Genomic DNA, 20809 nt, shown 5'->3' on the forward strand with positions numbered 1-20809 from the left:
AACTCAGTGCAAGGAAGCTAAGAATCACAATAAAACAATTCAGGAGCTGGCAGCCAAAATAGCCAGTACGAAGAGAAACATAAACGACCTGATAGAGCTGAAAAACACACTACAAGACCTTCACAATGTAATCACAAGTATTAATAGCAGAATAGACCAAGCGGAGGAAAAAATATCTCAGAGCTTGAAGACTGTCTTCCTGAAATCAGACAGGCAGACACAAAGAAAGGAAAAAAAAAAGGAATGAATGAAACCTTAGAGACTATGGGATTGTGTAGAGATTGAATATACAACTGATGGGGGTAGCTGGAAGAAATGGGGAGAATTGAACCAAGTTGGAGAACATATTTCAGGATATCATCCAGGAAAACTTCCTCAACCTAGCTAGACAGGCCAACATTCAAATGCAGGAAATGCAGAGAGCCCCACTAAGATATTCTATGAGAAGATTACTCCCAAGACATGTAATCATCAGATTCTCCAAGGTCAAAATGAAAGAAAAATATCTTTGTTTTTTGTTTTTTGTTTTTTTTTTGAGACGGAGTCTCGCTCTTTAGCCCAGGCCGGACATGCACCACCATGCCTGGCTAATTTTTTGTATTTTTATTTTTTATTTTTTTATTTTTTTTTTTTTGAGACGGAGTCTTTCTCTGTCCCCCAGGCTGGAGTGCAGTGGCGCGATCTCGGCTCACCGCAACCCCCACCCCCTGGGTTCACGCCATTCTCCTGCCTCAGCCTCCTGAGTAGCTGGGACTACAGGCGCCCGCTAACACGCCCGGCTAATTTTTTGTATTTTTAGTAGAGACGGGGTTTCACCGTGTTAGCCAGGATGGTCTCGATCTCCTGACCTCGTGATCCACCCGCCTCGGCCTCCCAAAGTGCTGGGATTACAGGCTTGAGCCACCGCGCCCGGCTGTGTATTTTTATTATAGATGGGGTTTCACCATGTTGGCCAGGCTGGTCTCAAACTCCTGACCTCATGTGATCCACCTGCCTCAGCCTCCCAAAGTGCTGGGATTACAGGCATGAGCCACTGTGCCCAGCCTGTTATTTCTGTCTCTTCCGGCTTGTAGGGTTTCCAGTGAGAAGTCTTGCGGGGGTCCAACCCGCTGACCCTGACTCAATGATGAATGAAAGACGTACACTAATACAGATATTCTGCTTTGCCAGTGCAGCTGAGGTTTCAGGCTGCCTCACAGACTAACAGAGGTGCTGTAGGGAGTAGCAGCTACTGCCCCAACCAGCCAGCGAAACTTGCATTTATTTGGTAAAGATTAAATAACAAAACTTTGAGTAAACACCACTAGAAGGTAACTGACATTGCCAACTTCTCGAGTAGAAAGCAATTAAGCACCCAAGGTAGATCAAAAGTTAGTCTTAGGACCACATGAGTAAACAAGGTAGTTAGATAAACTACTCTACATCCGTTTGTGTTTGCGCCCTAAGTTAGTAACTTAAGGTAAAGTGACCGGGCCACCTTCAGCCAGATCTATTACCGAAGTTTTGCGAAACCCTCAGGCCTTCCAAGAGGGTTTATGGCTATTACAACTAAAACTTTTTTCACCAGTCTGTCTGAACCCCCACAAGGTCTGCTGTTAGTCTGACGAGCTTTTCTTTGTAGGTGGCCTTGCCTTACTCTCTAGCTGCCCTTAAGATATTTTTCTTTCGGCTGGGCGCGGTGGCTCATGCCTGTAATCCCAGCACTTTGGGAGGCCGAGGCGGGCGGATCACGAGGTCAGGAGATCGAGACCATCCTGGCTAACACGGTGAAACCCCGTCTCTACTAAAAATACAAAAAATTAGCCAGGCGTGGTGGCGGGTGCCTGTAGTCCCAGCTACTCGGGAGGCTGAGGCAGGAGAATGGCGTGACCCTGGGAGGCGGAGCTTGCAGTGAGCTGAGATCATGAATCACACTCCAGCCTGTACAACAAGAGTGAAACTCTGTCTCAAATATATATACCTATGTAGGGACCAGCCCCACAGAGTCTGTGGGTTTTTCTCTCCGTGTGTGGAGATGAGAGATGGTAGAAATAAAGACACCAGACAAAGAGATAAAAGAAAAGACAGCTGGGCCCGGGGGACCACTACCACCAAGATGCAGAGACCAGTAGTGGCCCTGAATACCTGGCTGCCCTGTTATTTATTGGATACAAAGCAAAAGGGGCAAGGTAAAGAGTGTGAGTCATCTCCAGTGATTGATAAGGTCACGTGGGTCACGTGTCCACTGGACAGGGGGCCCTTCCCTGTTAGGTAGCCAAAGCGGAGAGAGAGAGGACAGCTTACGTCATTATTTCTTTTATGCTCTTTTCAGAAAGATCAAAGACTTTAATACTTTCACTAATTTTGCTATTGCTATCTAGAGGGTGGAGTCAGGTGTACAGAGTGGAACATGAAAGTGAAACAGGAGGCCGGGCGCAGCGGCTCACGCTTGTAATCCCAGCACTTTGGGAGGCCGAGGCGGGCGGATCACGAGGTCAGGAGATCGAGACCACAGTGAAACCCCGTCTCTACTAAAAAATACAAAAAAATTAGCCGGGCGTGGTGGCGGATGCCTGTAGTCCCAGCTACTCGGAGAGGCTGAGGCAGGAGAATGGCGTGAACCCATGAGGCAGAGCTTGCAGTGAGCCAAGATTGCGCCACTGTACTCCAGCCTGGGTGACAGAGCGGGACTCCGTGTCAAAAAAAAAAGAAAAGGAAAGTGAAACAGGAGCATGACCGCTGAAGCACAGCATCACAGTGAGATGGTTAGGCCTCTGGATAACTGCGGGCGGGCCTAACTGATGTCAGGCCCTCCACAAGAGGTGGTGGAACAGAGTCTTCTCTAAACTCCCCTGGGGAAAGGGAGACTCCCTTTCCTGGTCTGCTAAGTAGCGGGTGCTTTTCCTTGGCACTGATGCTACAGCTAGACCACGGTTTGCTTGGTGACGGGCATCTTCCCAGACGCTGGGGTTACCGCTAGACCAAGGAGCCCTCTAGTGGCCCTGTCTGGGCATGACAGAAGGCTCGCACTCTTTTCTGGTGACTTCTCACCGTGCCCCTTCAGCTCCTATCTCTGTATGTCCTGGTTTTTCCTAGGTTATAATTATAGAGCAAGGATTATTATAATACTGGAATAAAGAGTAATTGCTACAAACTAATGATTAATGATATTCATATATAATCATATCTATGATCTATATCTAGTATAACTCTTGTTATTTTATATATTTTATTACACTGGAACAGCTCGTGCCCTTGATCTCTTGCCTGGGCACCTGGGTGGCTTGCTGCCCACATACCTAAATGGTTTTTATGATATTATTATTACATTTTATTCTTAATTTTCAGTATGTTGATTACTGTTATATAAAAGATTTATTTAACCTTGTCTATTAATCTTGTATTTTGTGACATTAATAAAATTTTTTATTAACTGAAGTACGTTTTTGGTTAATTTATCATAGTTTTTAATCCAATATTATGGCAAGAAAATAGTATCCTACTTCTTTTCTAATCTGAAGATTTTATTTATTTTTCTAGTATACTTTTCTGGCTAATACTTCCAGAACAGTGTAAAAACAGAGTGGAAAAAGTGTACATTCTTGCTCCATTTTTAAACTTACAGATACAGCCTGCAATCATCTACCATTAAGTATACTATTAGCTATTGATTTCTTTTTTTTTTTTTTTGAGACGGAGTCTTACTCTGTTGCCTAGGCTGGAGTGCAGTGGCTCAATCTCAGCTCACTGCAACCTCTGCCTTGCGGGTTCAAGCGATTCTCTTGCCTCAGCCTCCCGAGTAGCTGAGATTACAGGCACACACCACCACGCCTGGCTAATTTTTGTATTTTTAGTAGAGATGGGGTTTCACCATGTTGGTCAGGCTGGTCTCAAACTCCTGACCTCGTGATCTGCCTGCCTCTGCCTCCCAAAGTGCTGGGATTACAGATGTGAGCCACCGTGACTGGCCAGCTATTGATTTCTTATAGATGCTTTTTAGCAGGTGTTACAAGTTCCTTTCTAATAGATTTCTGAGTGTTTTATCATGAATGGGTGCTGGATTTGTTATAGCTTTTGTGTCTATTTACATTGACACTTTTTTCTATTGTTCAAGTAACATTTTGTAATATTTTGGTTGATTTTAAAGATATTAAGCCAACACTTCATTCGTGACAAACTATTGCTTGGTTGTGGTATGTAATCAGTTTTACATGTTGGTGGATTTAGTGTGCCAACATTTCTTTTTTTTTTTTTTTTTGAGATGGAGTCTTGCTCTGTCACCCAGACTGGAGTGCAGTGGCACAATCTTGGCTCACTGCAACTTCCGCCTCCTGGGTTCATGCGATTCTCCTGCCTCAGCCTCCCAAGCAGCTGGGACTACAGGTGCCCGCCACCATGCCCAGCTAATTTTTGTATTTTTAGTAGAGACAAGGTTCCACTGTGTTGGCCAGGATGACCTTGATCTCTTGACCTCATGATCTGCCTGCCTCAGCCTCCCAAAGTGCTGGATTATAGGCGTGAGCCACCATGCCCGGCTGTGTGCTAACATTTCTAATAACTTCATCAGGAATTCTATATTTATATGGAATTTTAGTCCATAGTCTTCTTTACTTGTGATTCTTTTGTCTGGCTTTGGTATCACAGTACCCCTGGCTAGTAAATTAATAGAAAAATGTTACCTCTGCTATTGATGAAAGTTTATGTGAAACTTATTTTTATTAAATGTCGGTGAAATTCAGAATTAATGCAATTTGAAACTGAGCTTTTCTATGTAAAAATAATTTAATTAATACTTTCTCTTGTTATATGGGTATTCACTTACTCTCATTTAATATATATGGATGTCTATTCTTCATTTTTGCACGTTGAAAACTGATTTCTCAGCATTATTTGTTGAGCAAATTTCCTCCACTGGAATTTCTTGGCATCTTTGACAGAATTATTTTTACCTCAAATCAATACCTTCAACTTTTATTTTTTTAATCTACATAAATCAATTCCTATGGTAGTACTGTATTCTTTGATTACTATAACATTGTAACTATAACATCACTATCATAATCTTTGCCTATCAAGGGTTTCTTTTGTTTTTGTTTTTTAGACAGTGTCTTGCTCTTGTCACCCAGACTGGAGTGCACTGGCGCGATTTCGGCTCACTGCAATCTCTGCCTCCTGGGTTCAAGTGATTCTCCTGCCTCAGCCTCCCAAGTAGCTGGGATTACAAGTGCCCACCACCACGCCCAGCTAATTTTTGTATTTTTAGTAGAGACGGGGTTTCGCCATGTTGGCCAGGCTGGTCTTGAGCTCCTGACCTCAGGTGATCTGCCCGCTTTGGCCTCCCAAAGTGCTGGGATTACAGGCGTGAGCCATCATGCAGGTCTGGACATTTATTTATTTTCTGAGACACCATCTTGCTCTGTCACCCAGTCTGCAGTGCAGCGTGATGATCCTGGCTCACTCCAACCTCTGCCTCCTGGGTTCAAGGGATCCTCCTGCCTCAGCCTCCTGAGTAGCAGGAACCACAGGCATGCACCACCACATATGACTGACTTTTGTAGTTTTCGTAGAGATGGGGTCTTGCCATGTATCCCAGGCTGGTCTTGAACTCCTGAGCTCAAGCAAAAGACATCTTTTAATTTTATACTGGTTTACAAAAGTTTATATCCTAGGTACTTGACATGAAATAATATGAAATAAAAATATAAAATACGCTAGGCGTGCTGGCTCACGCCTATAATCCTAGCACTTTGGGAGGCCGAGGCCGGAGGATCACAATATCAGGAGATCAATAACATCCTGGCCAATATGGTGAAACCCCATCTCTAGTAAAAATACAAAAGTTAGTTGGGCGTGGTGGCAGGTGCCTGTAATCCCAGCTACTCAGGAGGCTGAGGCAGGAGAATTGCTTGAAGCAGGGAGGGGGAGGAGGTTGCAGTGAGCCAAGATCATGCCACTGCACTCCAGCCTGGGCTGTAACTTAATCAATAAATAACACAAATTTTACTCCACTATTAAGATGGAGAATATGACTATAATCGTGTTAGTTAATACTTATGTTTACTGTGGGAGACAAATTAGTTACTGAGTAGAAATGATGTTAATAATATTGCAATTTGACTTTCGAATGCATAAAGCTGGCAAACCAAGCCTCCCTTCTATATTTATCAACACTTAAGTCAGACAAAATGAATTTGAATAAGAACAAATAAAAAATAATTATATAGTATTTAAAGAAAGCTATGAACAAAAGATAATCTGACCATCACAGTCATTAGTATTTCATTCATACAATATGTAAGACAATATTTTAAGCCATTAAACATTTTTAGACTTAACACCTAAGAGTTTAAAGTGAATATGTTAAATATTTATTGAATAAAAAACTGGTACCTTTAAAAATTAGATTTTAATTGAAATATAATTATTAGGCCAGGCACGGTGGCTCATACCTGTAATTCCAGCACTTCGGAAGGCCAAGGCAGGCGGATCACCTGAGGTCACGAGTTCAAGACCAATCTGACCAAAATGGTGAAACCCTATCTCCACTAAACATACAAAAATTAGGTGGGCGTGGTGGTGTGTGCCTGTAATCCCAGCTACTTGAGAGGCTGAGGCAGGAGAATCACTTGAACCTGGGAGGCAGAAGCTGCAGTGAGCCAATATCACACCATTGCACTCCAGTCTGGGAAACAGAGCAAGACTCCATCTCAAACAAACAAACAAAAAAAAAGATTATTCACAAAAATGGAAGTAAAATTTCCACAAATGTATAGAGCCAAAACCAGAGAAATAAATATAAATGGAACTGAGAGAAATTGTCCTTAAAGCTGGAAATGGATTCTTACAATACCTTCAACAAAAAACTGTAAATTATTTTCAAAAGAAGAACATTAATTTGGTTATCAATAGGAGCTTCTTAAGTGTGTAGTTCAAGAAAAAAGAAACATTTTTGTGTCTAAAGTTAAAAATAAAAATGAAAGAGTAAGAGACTTGACTTGGGAGCTGACATGTTCTTTTCTCAAGGTTATCAGTACCTGGCAGCCTTTCAACTACATACAACATTCTAGAGTTTACAAAATATTTTTATATCCCATCTCTTCTCTGATATTTATGTACTGTTTGGCTGTGCAAAATAGAGGCTAAAGTCCCATTTTGCAGATGAAAAAGCTGAGGCTCAGAAAGACAAACATCACACACAAAAGTTTGAGTCACAACTGGGATTAGAACACACGACTCTCAAACCAGTGCTTTCCCATCACTAAATCACTCCTAGGGCTAAGAATACATTAAGACTCCAAAAGATAGAGAATTGCTCAATGCATTCTATCAAGATTAGACCTGACCCACCCCAGAAAGCTAAGCTGCTCTGGGGCCCTGGGGTGGAGAACTCAAGAAAGAGAATGATGCCTACATTCACACATCTGAGCTCCAATCCAAACTCGGCCAGTCAGTCATAGAACCTCACTTTCTGAGCCTCAGCTTTTTCTGCTATAAAACGGAACTACAGAAGGCTCCAAAAAGATCAGAATAAGGGCAGAACTGCACTCTAAATGCAGGAGTGCCTGGCAGGTGGAAAGCACTCATTGACTTTTTAGTCTAAGCACACGAGTAATATGTTGTGTTGCATTGTGTCTCCTCTCTGGTATCTGTTTCATGGCTCCAGATCCTGGGGGCTTCTGATCAATCCTTCTGCTAAGTGATGGACGAATAGATGAATGGATGGGTGATTGAAAGGGTGGATGAACTGATGCATAGATGGATGAATGCTCAGGAGAGCAGAAAGAAGTAAACAGAGTCAAAATAAGAATGAGGAGATGATTGAAGGATGAATAGTTGATGCATGAGATAGAGGCATGGTCTCCAACCCTCCTATCCCCACCCAGCCTCACCAACACCTGCCTTGGGGTAGCAGTGGCACGTGCTTCAAGTGATGTCCCCAGTCACCATGACAGCTGCAGAAGGTGCCATAGACCTGAGGCTGATCATGGCTCACGAGAAACGTGCTGAGAGCCAGCAGAAAAAACCCAGCAGCACGATAAAGTCGATGCTGAAACTCTTCTCCTCTGCCATGGCTGCCTGGCCAGGCCATGACTATGCACTCCTGGCAGAGGGGGTGCATGTCATCCAGCATAAACAGCCTGACAGGCTCACAGGGAGGGACGAAGCTCTGTGATTGCTGCCAATTGAGGCTTAAAGTTAAAGGGAGAACAAGACCCCCTCAGGTCCAGACCCAGTACCTGGGCCCACAAGTTCAGATGGCAAGAGGCAGCACAATTCAGTGAACAATTGCACCCACCCACCCACTCACCTTCTCTCCTCACCCTCCTGCCTTCCCTGCAGGCTAAGCAGTCCTGCAGGGCATGTATGAATCTGAATGAGAGAGTATGCAGGAAAGAGAGAAGGGAAGGTTACCAGGACTGGGCCTCAGCCAAAGCTTTGACATCACCTTATTTGCCTACTATAGGGATGAATTGGGTGGACAGGTGGCCATATTATTTCACTGTATTAATACAAATACACCTTCCAGCCCTGGGAAGCAGCATACAATTCTGCAGCCAAGAGACGTTAGAATGCTGCTGGAGAATTCCAGGATCTCACGGGCTGGATTTTAGAGTCCTGAATTTTAGACTTTTCAAGGACATGTGCCCATCTGGGGTTCAGGCATAACAGACTATACTTACTGATGGTGACTGCGTGCATGCCACCATAACATGTTACACTATTAACTCATTTAAGGGACTCCATGAGGCAGATACTGCTGTCTTCACTTTACAGAGGACACTGAGCACAGGCAAGTAACTTCCCCATGGTCACACAGCTGGAAATAGCAGAGTAGCTGGGATGTGAACCCAGAGTCCGTGTACTTAGCCACAGCACAGTCCTGCATAACTACAAAACAAGCTTATGTGTGTGAGCATCTATCTGCCCAAGCAGACAAGTGTCAAACTACGCGAATGCTGTCCAAGCACTGCGTGAGCATACACTTCTCTGAAAGCGTTCTGCTCATCAACAGGGCCAGCCAGTGACTTTTCTGATCGCTTAATGCACCTATCCAGTCTCTCCACAGGCGGCTCCTGGGGTCTGCCGGGGGTGCTGGCGTCGGGTTGGCCCTGGCGCTGTCCCCGGCGCTGTCCCCAGCCCCCGCTCCCCTGCCCCTGCAGCGCCATAAGGTCGGACTCCTGGGCGTGTCCTGGGTTCTGGCCCACTCTCGACGCCAGCTGCCCGCGCCCGGAGCGGATGGGCCTGGCCCGGCTCCACCCCGCGGGGCTCCGCGGCTCAACGGGTCGCCCAGGGGCGCGGGCCTGGCTTCGTCCTCGACGCCCACGGTGTCCGCCCCGGCCCTGGCTAGGCCGACGGCGGCCGGGTCCGGGTGGGGCTCGGGCTTGGGGCGCGCCCCTCCCATCTCTCCAGGGTCCGCGTCCTCGCCGCCGCCAGGTCCTGCCGAGACCCCCGGTGGCCCCGGCTCCAGTGGCTGCAGCGTCGCCATCGCCCGGCAGACCCCGGCCGACCTCAAAGCGACCGCGCGGTGGGGCCGGCGGGGACTGGGGCTGCGCAGCGCGGCCTGGGGTGGGGGCGGCGGGGCCCCCAGGAGCTGCTGGGAACCGAGGGTCCTGGGGCGGTCCCGCCCCGCACAGCTCCGGGTGGGCTTGGGGAGGGAGACACACTCTCAGCCCACCCCGCCCCGCCCGACAGCGCTCCAAGTCCTGAGTCCCCTCACCCCCATTCTACAGACAGGAAGGTGAGACCAAAGACCGGACGCTCACTTCCTATTTGCTGCCTGCTGCGTGGACACCACCGACCTATTGTTTACAGCGGTCAGCGACCCGCCCCCCAGACCCTCAGGACCCCGCTTCCGGCGGAGGAGGGTGTCCTCAGCAACGGTGACCCGCACCAAAGCCCTCCTCACCCGGGGTCACCGCCCCAGCCGGTGCGAGGCCCGCAGGGCGCTGGGGATGCGCGACCGACTCCCGTGAACCTGCTCCTCGCGCGTCAGGAAAGGCTGTGCACCCAACTAGGCTCTGTGAGGACGGACTGAGGTCGGCCTGCAGGCTGCGGCCCCGAAGGCAGGGTTTGTAAAGAGGTGATTCGCTAGCCTGGAGGAAGGATGGGCTGTGCGTGCGTGCGTGCGTGCGTGCGTGTCTGTGACTGTGTGTGCGTGTCTGTGACTGTGTGTGTGTGTGAGACTGCGTACGTGCGCGCGTCTGTGTCTGTGCGCGCGTATATGTCTGTGTGTACGTCTGCGTGTGCGTGCGTGTTTAATTTCTAAATGGATATCACCTTACACTTCGCAAGGTTAAAAAATGACCCCTGGGCCGTGCCAGGCCAAGCATGAAGAGAAAGCCCCGGCTGAAAGTGCCTGGAGGCCCCCGGCTGTCACTCTCGCCACATTCCGTGAAGTGTGTGGTTGTAACTTCTGTCACTCAAGGTGTGAGGGCGGGGAGATTGGAGCCATATCCAATTAGGGCGCTGGAGTGAAAACTGCCCAATCAGGCACGCAGCCAGAGAGGGGGCGGTGGCTTCCGGGATGTGGCGCGGTCTTTGCGTCTGGCTACTGCCAGGCAGCGGGTTAGGGGCTTCATTTCTCTGCGTCCTCAGTTCTGGGAGGCCTTGGTGATTCGGCCACAGACTCAGCCTCCGTTGCTCTGTGACCTGCGGGTATTGGATGATTCGTAGCTAAGACTCCCGAATACCCCAGAAGTGGGGAAATGGTGAGTGTGCGGGGCAGGGCGTCCCAAGGCTGAGGAGGTCTCATCGGAGCTGGCGGGAAATGGCGGCGGCGGGACCGAGTCTGGGAGCCGAGTCCCCGCTGACGCTGCTCAGCCTTCGGGCCTCAGTCCCCTCCGGTGAGGGACCTGGGCTCCTGTCGGTCGCCGCACAGCGGCTCTGGCTCAGCCTGCAGCCTTCCTTGTGCAGCTCTGCGCCCACAGCCCCGCACCTTCCCCAGGCTGTGGGGTGAGGAGTAGCTTATCTGGAAGCCGCCCCGCGTGGCGTGCGAGATGCCGGCGTGGGAGGAGCTGTGGGAGAAGCTGTGATCTGAGGATCCCGTCCCTACTTTACCCTGTTCGGAATGATATCGAGGCCCCATCAAAACATAGAGTTCATGTGAGCAGACGGGGACTCATTAATGGGACAGCGCCGGCCGTGGCTCGTGGTTTGGGGTCTGCCAGCGGGTCTTGAAGGAAAGGCTTTTGTGAGGTGTGTGAGGAAGCGAAGCAAATCACCCGCCCGCTCCAACTTGCCCACCAGTCCCCTTGCCCTGTGCGCCTCCTCCGCGTGGCTGTTCCTGAGTGGCATCTTTTAGAATACGCTAGTGTGGGTGCGCACAGCGCTTCGCTGAGTTCCGTGAGTAGTTCTGCCATAGTGTTGAACTTGAGGAAGGTGTGGGCCCCTGGTTTGTAGACAGGTGTTCAAAAATGAAGATGGGTGTCCAGAGGCAGGGACTGGCGTCTGCAGGGGGGCAGCTGCGGGAAGAGCGCTGAGCTTGTGGGGTCTGCGCTGACTCTGGGTGGTGTCGTTAGTGAGTTGCTGGACAGCCCGTTGGGGTTGGAGCATTGACTGGTGTTCAGCAAACGCCTCACGTTTCCTGTCAGAAGAAGGACATGGCTGAGCCTGGGCTGGAGGGAGTCGCCGGTGTCCGCGGGAGACCAGCCGGGTTCTGCACATGCGCTGTCCTGCTGCGCACTGTCTTGTTCCTCCAGGTCTCCTCCCGGGGAGAGAGGGGACTGAGAACTTGGAGGAAAGGAGTTCTGAGAAACATCCCTTCCCCGCACCCTGCTGCCAGCCCCCACCCAATGCTAACCCACTCCTGAGCTCGCCCACTGGGCATTCGCACGGTCACACTTGTCCCAGGACAGGGTTCTACCCTCAGGAATTGTGGCCATGGCAGCTTTGCTCCTAGCTTTTTCTCCCAAGAATACACACAGTGCCCAGAAGACTCCTGGTTCATTTTAACCCCAGATCTGTAGCAGGAATCTGTTTTCTTCACCCACCCAGGCTTCTGGACCACCTGATCCTAATCTCCTCTGCCAGAGCTTAGCCCTGCCTGGGCCTGAACTTGTAGCACAAACCAGTCCTTTCGTCAATCCTGCCTTGCCCCCACCCAAGGCTCTTGATAGCACCTTTCTTCAGCTCTTTTCTTCCCCACAAATCTTCTTTCCTGTGCACACAGTTTGCCCAAGTGCATCCTCATGTGCTACAAGAATTCAGACGTTAGTGAGTTCAAGAACATGCCTTTAGACCTGTAGGACCAAATACAAATCAGAAGAGGCTTAATGCTTTCTCTTTAGAATGAGGGAAGAATTTTTGCTCTTCTCCCTTAAAGCATTTAGTTTGAAAACTTTTATATTTAAATATTTTCTCTGCTTCTTTGAAATATATATAACTCATTTTAATCTGTTAACTAGGTGATTTGTCTTTTTTGACTCAAAATTGTCTTTAGGACATGGAAACTATTGCTTTGAAATGTGAATGGCAAGAATATACAACCTATTCCGCAATTTCTGTAGGAGAGTAGGAGGCTGCCTTCAGCAGGTACCTGCCTTCACATATCAAATCTACCTCCTGTCCTGAAGCTGTGGGAAGTTTATTTTCCCTTTGAATATTACCAATTAGAAAACCCAGATGACCTCCCAAATTACTAGGTGAAAGTGTAATAAACTGTGTATGATACATGCTACTGACAAGTCTTCTACTTGAGAGCTAATTATGGTGACTTTCTTTGTTTTGGCAATCTCTTAGTAGATTGCCTGTAATGCACGTCACATTTTGTTTAATTCTCTAACAACACATTTTCTTGCTGTTCTATTATTTTGGACAGTATTTTAGGATTGTAGATGATTTTGCTGTTATATTTTCCACACGCTGTCAAGAATTACCAGATGTTATACACAAAGTGCCCACCAGGCTTCATTTTAGAGAAGAACCTTCTTAGGATTCCAGTCACAACCCACAGTTGTGCAACAAAGTGCAGCAAAGTGCTCCCCAAAGCTGCAAACAAAATGATCTATTTGGGATCTACAATACCTTCTATAGCAGTTTGACTAGATTTCTACAAAAATGACTTTTTAGGATAGCGATCAGTTTTTCCACCTCTTTCAGTGCGCCAGTGATCTTCAGATCTGACACTGATGCAGAAATCATGGGGCCCATAAATCCAGCCAGGTTCACACATGTGCATTGATTAAACCTGAGAACTTCAATTCTCTCCCTTCTCCCCTTGCCCAAATGCCCACAAATGTGCTTACCAGCCCTCCAAGTCTTAAATGTGCAGTTCCAAATTCTGAGTTTATGTCCTGGGATTTGAGAGAAGAACAGAACTTTTGTTTGAGAAATACAAGTTATTTTAATTATGAGACCAAGTGATATGTTAAAATGAGACCACAGTCCTACTGTTCCCCTCTTTGAACTGTTTGTCTTTTGAAGTTGTTTGCTATTGCCACAAGTGGATATAAATTAACCTAATAATGCCATACTGGACACTATAACCCACACCTTATAGCTTAACAATGTATATAGCCAATCACTAACCAATGTTACTTCTATAAACCAATAAGAATTTCTGACAGCTTTCTATCAGTTCCTTCTGCCTTTCTTTTTGCCTTTAAAAATATACTTGTGACTGCTTCTAATTGGAGTGTATATTCAGGGCAGCTTTATAGTCCAGGGTTGCAATCTTCAAGCTTTGGCCCAAATAAACTCTCTTCTTATATTATGTTTACCTCAGCTTTTTCCTTTTAGGTCAAAAAAAAAATTTTTTTTTTTTTTTTTGAGACAGAATCTCAGTCTGTCACCAGGCTGGAGTGGTGCAGCACTCAGCTCACTGCAACCTCTGCCTCCCAGGTTCAAGCAATTCTCCTGCCTCCCGAGTAGCTGGGATTACAGGCCCATGCCACCATGCCTGGCTGATTTTTTATATTTTGTAGTAGAGACGGGGTTTCACCATGTTGGCCAGGCTGGTCTCGAACTCCTGACCTTGTGATCTGCCCACCTCGGCCCCTATAGTCCTGGGATTATAGACGTGAGCCACCGCACCCGGCCAAAATATTCTTTAGAATGTGTTGAAGGAGCCTCCATGAGGGGATCTCTCCTCTGGTTTTACTCTGCTTGCTGTAACCCCTAATACTGAGACACATTAATCCCACCTATAATCTGCACATAAAAGCTGGCCTAGCCTAGGATTCTCAAGACTGGGCCAGACTTTGGGCAAAAGACATACAGAAAACTCAACAGAAGGCATTTTTTTTTTTTTTTTTTTTTGAGTCGGAGTCTGGCTCTGTCGCCCAGGCTGGAGTGCAGTGGCGCAATCTTGGCTCACTGCAAGCTCCGCCTCCCGGGTTCACACCATTCTCCTGCCTCAGCTTCCCAAGTAGCTGGGACTACAGGCGCCCGCCACCGTGCCCGGCTAATTTTTTTTTGTATTTTTAGTAGCGATGGGGTTTCACCGTGTTAGCCAGGATGGTCTCGATCTCCTGACCTCGTGATCTGCCCACCTCGGCCTCCCAAAGTGCTGGAATTACAGGCGTGAGCCACTGCGCCCAGCCACAGAAGGCATTTTCTGCATCACGAGAGGTCAACATAGACATCATAAGCCCCACTTTCAGAGTGGAGCCCTTTGAGTTTTCCAGATCTTGTCCAGTTAACCTGGTATAGCTGTGTGCAAGGCTTCTGGTGTGAACAGAATTCTGTGGCAGAATCTGTAAGTGTAAACAGTCACTTTAGCAGTAGGAGCTCAGGGCCACAAAATCTCCAGAGCCATAGTCACAACTATGCCTCCCTGTAAACTGTGTTACTGGAGTAGAGTACTTTTGTCCTTCCCCTTGCCTCAGAGTTAGCTGATCAGGGACAGGACTTTCACATCTGGATCCAGGATATGCAGCTCCACCAGGGCTGTTCCATTTTCTGTTTGCACTCCACAAAGTCAGCCTGTCTCTCCTGCCTGGATCACTATAGGGGCAGCATCAGCCCAGGGTCGCTGGGGACACTCTCACCAGCATCTGTGAGTATTTGAGACGTTTGAGGATGTCCTGTGCAGACTGGGGTCGGTCTGACCCCGAGGTCTAATTCTGCTTCCATTTTAGAGAAGGAGAAATGATTCATCCGGGGTTTGTTCCTCCCCTCACAGAAAGAATCTCCTTGGTTTGTATCCAGATAAGAGTTGCTTCAGTTTTCTGGTATTGGTGAAAAATGAGGAGATCTGAAGACTCAAACTGATCAATAAACTAATTGCGTCTATTTCATATGTTCATTAGAAAAAGATATGAAGCAGTCATGGTCGCTACCATCAACAAACTTGCAGCCTAGAGTGCATGAATAAATGGTTGAATTCAGCATCATGTGTTGAGTACAAAGAGGGAAACTGTACAGAGACCTAAGCTTCATTTGGGCTACTTCTCTTTTATTGTTTTCTGAGTTTTTTTTTTTTTTAGACAGTCTCGCTCTGTCACCCAGGCTGGAGTGCAGTGGTGCTATCCCGGCTCGCTGCAACCTCCACCTCCTCGGTTCAAGCAATTCTCCTGCCTCAGCCTCCTGAGCAGCTGGGACTACAGGCGCCCTCCACCACGTTGGCTAATTTTTTTTTTATCTTCAGTAGAGACGGGGTTTCACCATATTGACCAGGCTGGTCTTAAACTCCTGACCTTGTGATCCACCTGCCTCAGCCTCCCAAAGTGCTGGGATTACAGGCATGAGCTACCGTGCCCAGCCTGTTTTGTGAGTTTTGATGCCATTATGTGTTACTATTTGTATTGTGTTTACCTTGCTAAGAGTAAATATTTAGCTTCTAATATAATTGTTCTAGAGAAACATAAGGGTTTTGGTTAAATTCCTTGTTACTGTATGTTATATAAAAGACAGAGAAGTGGCTAAAATAGATTAAAATTTCACAAATTCTGGGAATCAAGTTTCTCTTGGGCAGGCTTAGAAAAGACAAAACCAAAAGTACTTAGTGACATAGAGAGCAGAAGCCTAGGGCCCACTTTCTGTCCCATTCCTGCCCAGATCCACCCTCTTCTGATCCTTGTCCAGGTCTGAGCCAACACTGAAATCTCTCACAGAACTGATTAGTAGAGGAGATCAGAGTTTGGGGTGGCTACTCCAATCTCCTCTCCAGAGCTGGTGCCCACAATTTTCTGAAACCCAAAAGCCAATAAATAGGGAAAAGCTATATACTTTGGGGCCTTAAATCTTTTCTATAAAATTAAAACTAATGTTTCTAGAGACATCCCACCCAGCAACCTGTTCTCTATCCCTGCAGTTTCAGTGGCTTTTTCTTACAAGTCTCAAAGTAAATACAAACACAAAAATAAAAAAATTCCTCTGAATTGTACCTAACACTTTCTTTGGCTCTCTCCCATCTATTTAGCTATTATTCTATACATTTTTTTTAAAAGTCAGGCGGAACAGAAAGGAAATGGAAATTCTGGGCCCTGCATTTAAATCTGGGAAGTATGGGACACCTAGTGTCTACCTCCCAGGATGTTATGAGAATTAACACACATAACATGAGCTTCCCATCACAGTGCTCTGTGACATAAATCTGAGCACATATTACATGCCCCATAAAGATGGCATTAATGCAGATGCACATGTTGTTTTTCAGATACAGACTTACTCAGACATTGCCACCATCTCCAACTTCTGTAACCTTATGAGGTCTGCAGAGAATGCCATGTTTCAAGATGATGATTGGTGGTCTTAGGATGAAAAGTATTTGTGTTGTGATAACAGTGTTGGGGTAAGGGACTCTGTGTGCTGTGTCTGCTTTCTCTGGGTGGTACTATAATGGGTCTAGAGGGAGGAGCATCAGCATTAACAGGAGACTTGCTGTAAAAAGCTAATTCATGGATCCTTTTCAAACCTGCAGAATTTTGTTACTTACAGTGAGGCCTAGAATATCAAATAACGTGTATGTACAATGAAGCTTGAGAGGCAGTGCTTAGCTAAGTGACTCTCAGTCCAGTCTTCCAGTAGGATCACACGGACAGTTTGAAGAGAAACCATCAGCTGTGCCCTCCCCACAGATCCTGTCTGTTGTTCTGGGTGAAAAGTCCTTATTATTTTTTTTGTTGTTGTTGTCCCAGATTTATTGAGAATAATACAGCACTACAGAAAAAATTCAAACAGGTCCCCGAGGCGTTTTGAAATTCATCCCAACTGTAGGCTGAGTGACCTGAAGGTTGCACAGACTGCCGAAGTCCAAAAGCTTCAGCATTTCCTTAGTGTCAGGATCTACTTCAATTATCTCCTGATCCAAGGCTGAGACCTTATTTTTTAAAATCAGTTCCTTGCATGATTAAAAAAGTATTTAAAAAGTTCCTTGCATGATTAAAAAAGTCCTTATTTTTTAAAATCAGTTCCTTTCATGATTCTACAGTGAGGCCAGGGTCAAGCATGAGGGCTTCCAGATACTTTACTGAAAGGTGAGTTCACCCTTTGTTCCAGGAGGTCACAGGGTATACTCTGCTTGGTTTTGGTGGGGGAAGGTCAGTGTAGCCCATTATTTTTATTGCAGGAACAGAAACTGTTGGAATGCTTTCCTTTTTCCGCAGAGCTATAGAATACTTTAGAGAACATTACTGTGTTGAAAGTTATTTTATCAGATAATCCCAGTCAGTCACATGTCAGAACTAGCTCTCTTAACTCATTTCACCTGTAGTCAAATTAAGAACTTTGTCCCTTGATACATTTGTATTTTCAGGAACTCTTAACATTCAGGGATGTGGCCATAGAATTCTCTCCAGAAGAGTGGAAATGCCTGGACCCTGCCCAGCAGAATTTGTATAGAGATGTGATGTTGGAGAACTACAGGAACCTGGTCTCCCTGGGTGAGGATAACTTCAATACATAATTCCTAATTCTTCTCAGAGCTTTATTTTATTCCTTTGAAGAATTTCTCCTGGGAACTTTTATGTTTTTACATAAACCTTCTCTTGAGCTAATTTGAGTCCTTCACTCCAGGTTAGTGGTAATTCTAGAAATTCAATGACATAAAATATTGTTTCTACATCTTAAAATCCAATTTGCACCACTTATTTTTTATTCAGTAGTACTCAGTAGTGGAACTTAGAACCCGCAGATTTAAAATACTTAAATATTCTAAAGATTCTGTCAGGAAACAATTTTTGGATTAATTTTCTGGAATCTTCCATAATATCTCTCTATTCTGCTTAGCATAGTACTAGGTTGGTAATTGGAGAATCCCCATCAATAGTCATGTTACTATTTTTTTCAAATAAAATAGGTGTTGCTATCTCTAACCCAGACCTAGTCACCTGTCTGGAGCAAAGAAAAGAGCCCTACAATGTGAAGATACATAAGATCGTAGCCAGACCCCCAGGTAGGTGACAGTGAATGGAGGAGAGGACACAGGCGAGGGGACCAAAGGTCAAGAAGGAAGCCAGGCCTTAAAATGTGGTTTGGGGCCGGGTGCAGTGGCTCACGCCTGTAATCCAAGGACTTTGGGAGGCCGAGGCGGGTGGATCACGAGGTCAAGAGATCGAGATCATCCTGGCCAACATGGTGAAACCCCGTCTCTACTAAAAATACAAAAATTAGCTGGGCATGGTGGTGCGCACCTGGAGTCCCAGCTATTTGGGAGGCTGAAGCAGGAGAATCACTTGAACCCAGGAGGCAGAGGTTGCGGTGAGCCAAGATCATGCCACTGCACTCCAGCCTGGTGACAGAGCTAGACTCTGTCTCAAAAATTAAAAAAAAAAAAATAAACCAGGTAGTTTGAGAAGCTCTGCTCCAATGAAAATAATTTCTGAAAAAGCTGCATTTTTTCTCATGTTCACAAATAGGGGCATCTTCTGTCCCATGCTGTTAAATCTAAGAATTCTCTTTTTTCTTTAGTGATCTCCCTTTAAGTTTACAGGGAGAGCTAATGTCCACCTTATTGCTTATAAGGGGCTGCATGATGTGACTGCTGTTCCATTGCTTTTGGAGACACGAATATTTGTGTTATTGAGGAGCTCTATGTCAAAGTATTTTTTTCAAATATTCTTTTTGTATTATGTCTAAAATGTGTAACGTGAGTAGTGGACATACTGGGATTTGGTTCAGAAATCCCAGGAACACCAGGGACAGATGTTGTGTCTTTTCTACTTAGTGTTTTTTAATCCTATGGAGGTTGCAAATGTAATTCTACAAAAATTCTTACTCAGTAGTTTTATCAGAACAATATGCATTTCCTAAATATGAAAAAAATGTGATGTTATTTTACTTCAAAATTTTACTGTTTTAGTATAAACTCATTTGTAATTTAAACTGTATATGTGCAAATTTTGAAATTATAATATAGTTTAACGCATGGGTTTCCAACATTTTGGCTTCCCTGGGCCACACTGGAAGAAGAAGTGTCTTGGGCCACACATAAATTACAGTAACACTAATGATAGCTGATGAGCTCGGATATCTGAGATTGGGAGTACGAGACTAGCCTGACCAACATGGAGAAAGCCCGTCTCTACTAAAAATAGAAAATTAGCTGGGTGTGGTGGTGCATTCCTGTAATCCCAGCTACTTGGGAGGCTGAGGCAGGAGAATTGCTTGAACTCAGGAGATGGAGGTTGCAGTTTGCCAAGATTTTGCCATTGCACTCCAGCCTGGGCAACAAGAGTGAAACTCTGTCTCCAAAAAAAAAAAAAGTTTTTGAAAAATTTTTGTGATATCCTCATTGCAATACTCCTTAGAATAAACTCACTTCTTACCTACATCGAAATTTATTTTACTTGACAATATGTAGAAACAGCCCCATGACAATAACAATTACACCCTCTCAGAGGATATCACACACCACCACACCTGGCTAATTTTTTTTTTTTTTATTTTTTTTTATTTTTTTTTGAGACAGAGTCTCGCTCTGTCACCCAGGCTGGAGTGCAGTGGCGCAATCTCGGCTCACTGCAAGCTCCGCCTCCCGGGTTCACGCCATTCTCCTGCCTCAGCCTCTCCGAGTAGCTGGGACTACAGGCGCCCGCCACCACGCCCGGCTAATTTTTTTGTATTTTTAGTAGAGACGGGGTTTCACCATGTTGGCCAGGCTGGTCTCGAACTCCTGACCTCAAGTGATCCGCCTGCCTCAGCCTCCCAAAGTGCTGGGATTACAGGCGTGAGCCATTGTGCCCGGCTCTCTTTCTTTTTCATAATTCATTTTGTTCATGCATTGTTGCAAAAAAAACTAGTAATCTGTGTACTTTTGCATTTTATTTTATTGGATCCTGGTCACATAACTACTACTGGGTCTACAGTGAAGTTAATGCTTGGCAGATCTGTTATTTAAGCATCAGACAGTTGAGAATTCCATTTTCTGTGGAGACTGAACTTTCTTTAAGATCTTGATCAATAAGACTGGTGCTGAAAAAAAAAACTCAGTTAATATCTGCAAATGGAGATGCTGATACAATAAATATGAGTAGGTGTGGCTCCTGCTGTTTGGCTCTTGTGAGATGTTTGGAAATGCTCTAACCTAGTCATTGGACAGGTTTCTAGATGAGCATTACTGAGCCTTGATCACAGCTGAGAGGGTGTGAAACTGATTCATAGGGCTGCTTCAGGATACACAGCTGAGACCAAAGTCTTCAGGTTTGTTTCTGGGTTCATGACATTTCTCCCTCCAGATTTCTAGGTGGACAGGACTTCTCCCAGCCTCTAGCTGCCAGGGACTGGAGCTTGGTTATAGGACTGCTTCACAATTCACAGTGGGAATAAAGTCAGCATGCCTACAGGGGCACATATGGCTGTGCTTTTGGGCAGATCACAGGTTAGGAAAAACTCCTCCTGGATTTTGGTTGCATGGACTTGAGCCAAGTTGTAGTGCCACGTCAAGATCCAC

The 20809-nt window shown here is 45.9% G+C and overlaps 1 protein-coding gene and 1 long non-coding RNA gene across 11 annotated transcripts in view; one reads left to right on the forward strand and one right to left on the reverse strand.

Moving 5' to 3' along the window:
• The window catches only part of LOC129464952 (uncharacterized), a 31259-nt gene extending 21169 nt beyond the window's left edge, over positions 1 to 10090 (reverse strand). Inside the window, exon 1 of one of the 2 annotated variants that reach the window (XR_010116302.1) lies at positions 9887 to 10090. This is a non-coding gene — a long non-coding RNA (uncharacterized lncRNA). Of the gene's footprint in view, positions 1 to 6428; positions 7892 to 9886 lie in introns of those variants that run through there. The other variant, XR_010116303.1, reaches the window with a different exon arrangement.
• A 397-nt stretch (positions 10091 to 10487) lies between these two features.
• ZNF721 (zinc finger protein 721) overlaps positions 10488 to 20809 on the forward strand; it is a 28929-nt gene continuing 18607 nt past the window's right edge. The window contains exons 1-5 of one of the 9 annotated variants that reach the window (XM_055246479.2): positions 10495 to 10688; positions 15566 to 15687; positions 16577 to 16711; positions 17675 to 17801; positions 18218 to 18313. In XM_055246479.2, the coding sequence (XP_055102454.1) occupies positions 17768 to 17801; positions 18218 to 18313 (130 nt within the window). In that variant the 5' untranslated portion in view covers positions 10495 to 10688; positions 15566 to 15687; positions 16577 to 16711; positions 17675 to 17767. The other 8 variants (XM_063619631.1, XM_055246482.2, XM_055246480.2 and 5 more) reach the window with 8 other exon arrangements.

The sequence above is a fragment of the Symphalangus syndactylus genome, chromosome 16, assembly GCF_028878055.3.
Source record: "Symphalangus syndactylus isolate Jambi chromosome 16, NHGRI_mSymSyn1-v2.1_pri, whole genome shotgun sequence".
NCBI classification, from domain to species: Eukaryota; Metazoa; Chordata; class Mammalia; order Primates; family Hylobatidae; genus Symphalangus; species Symphalangus syndactylus.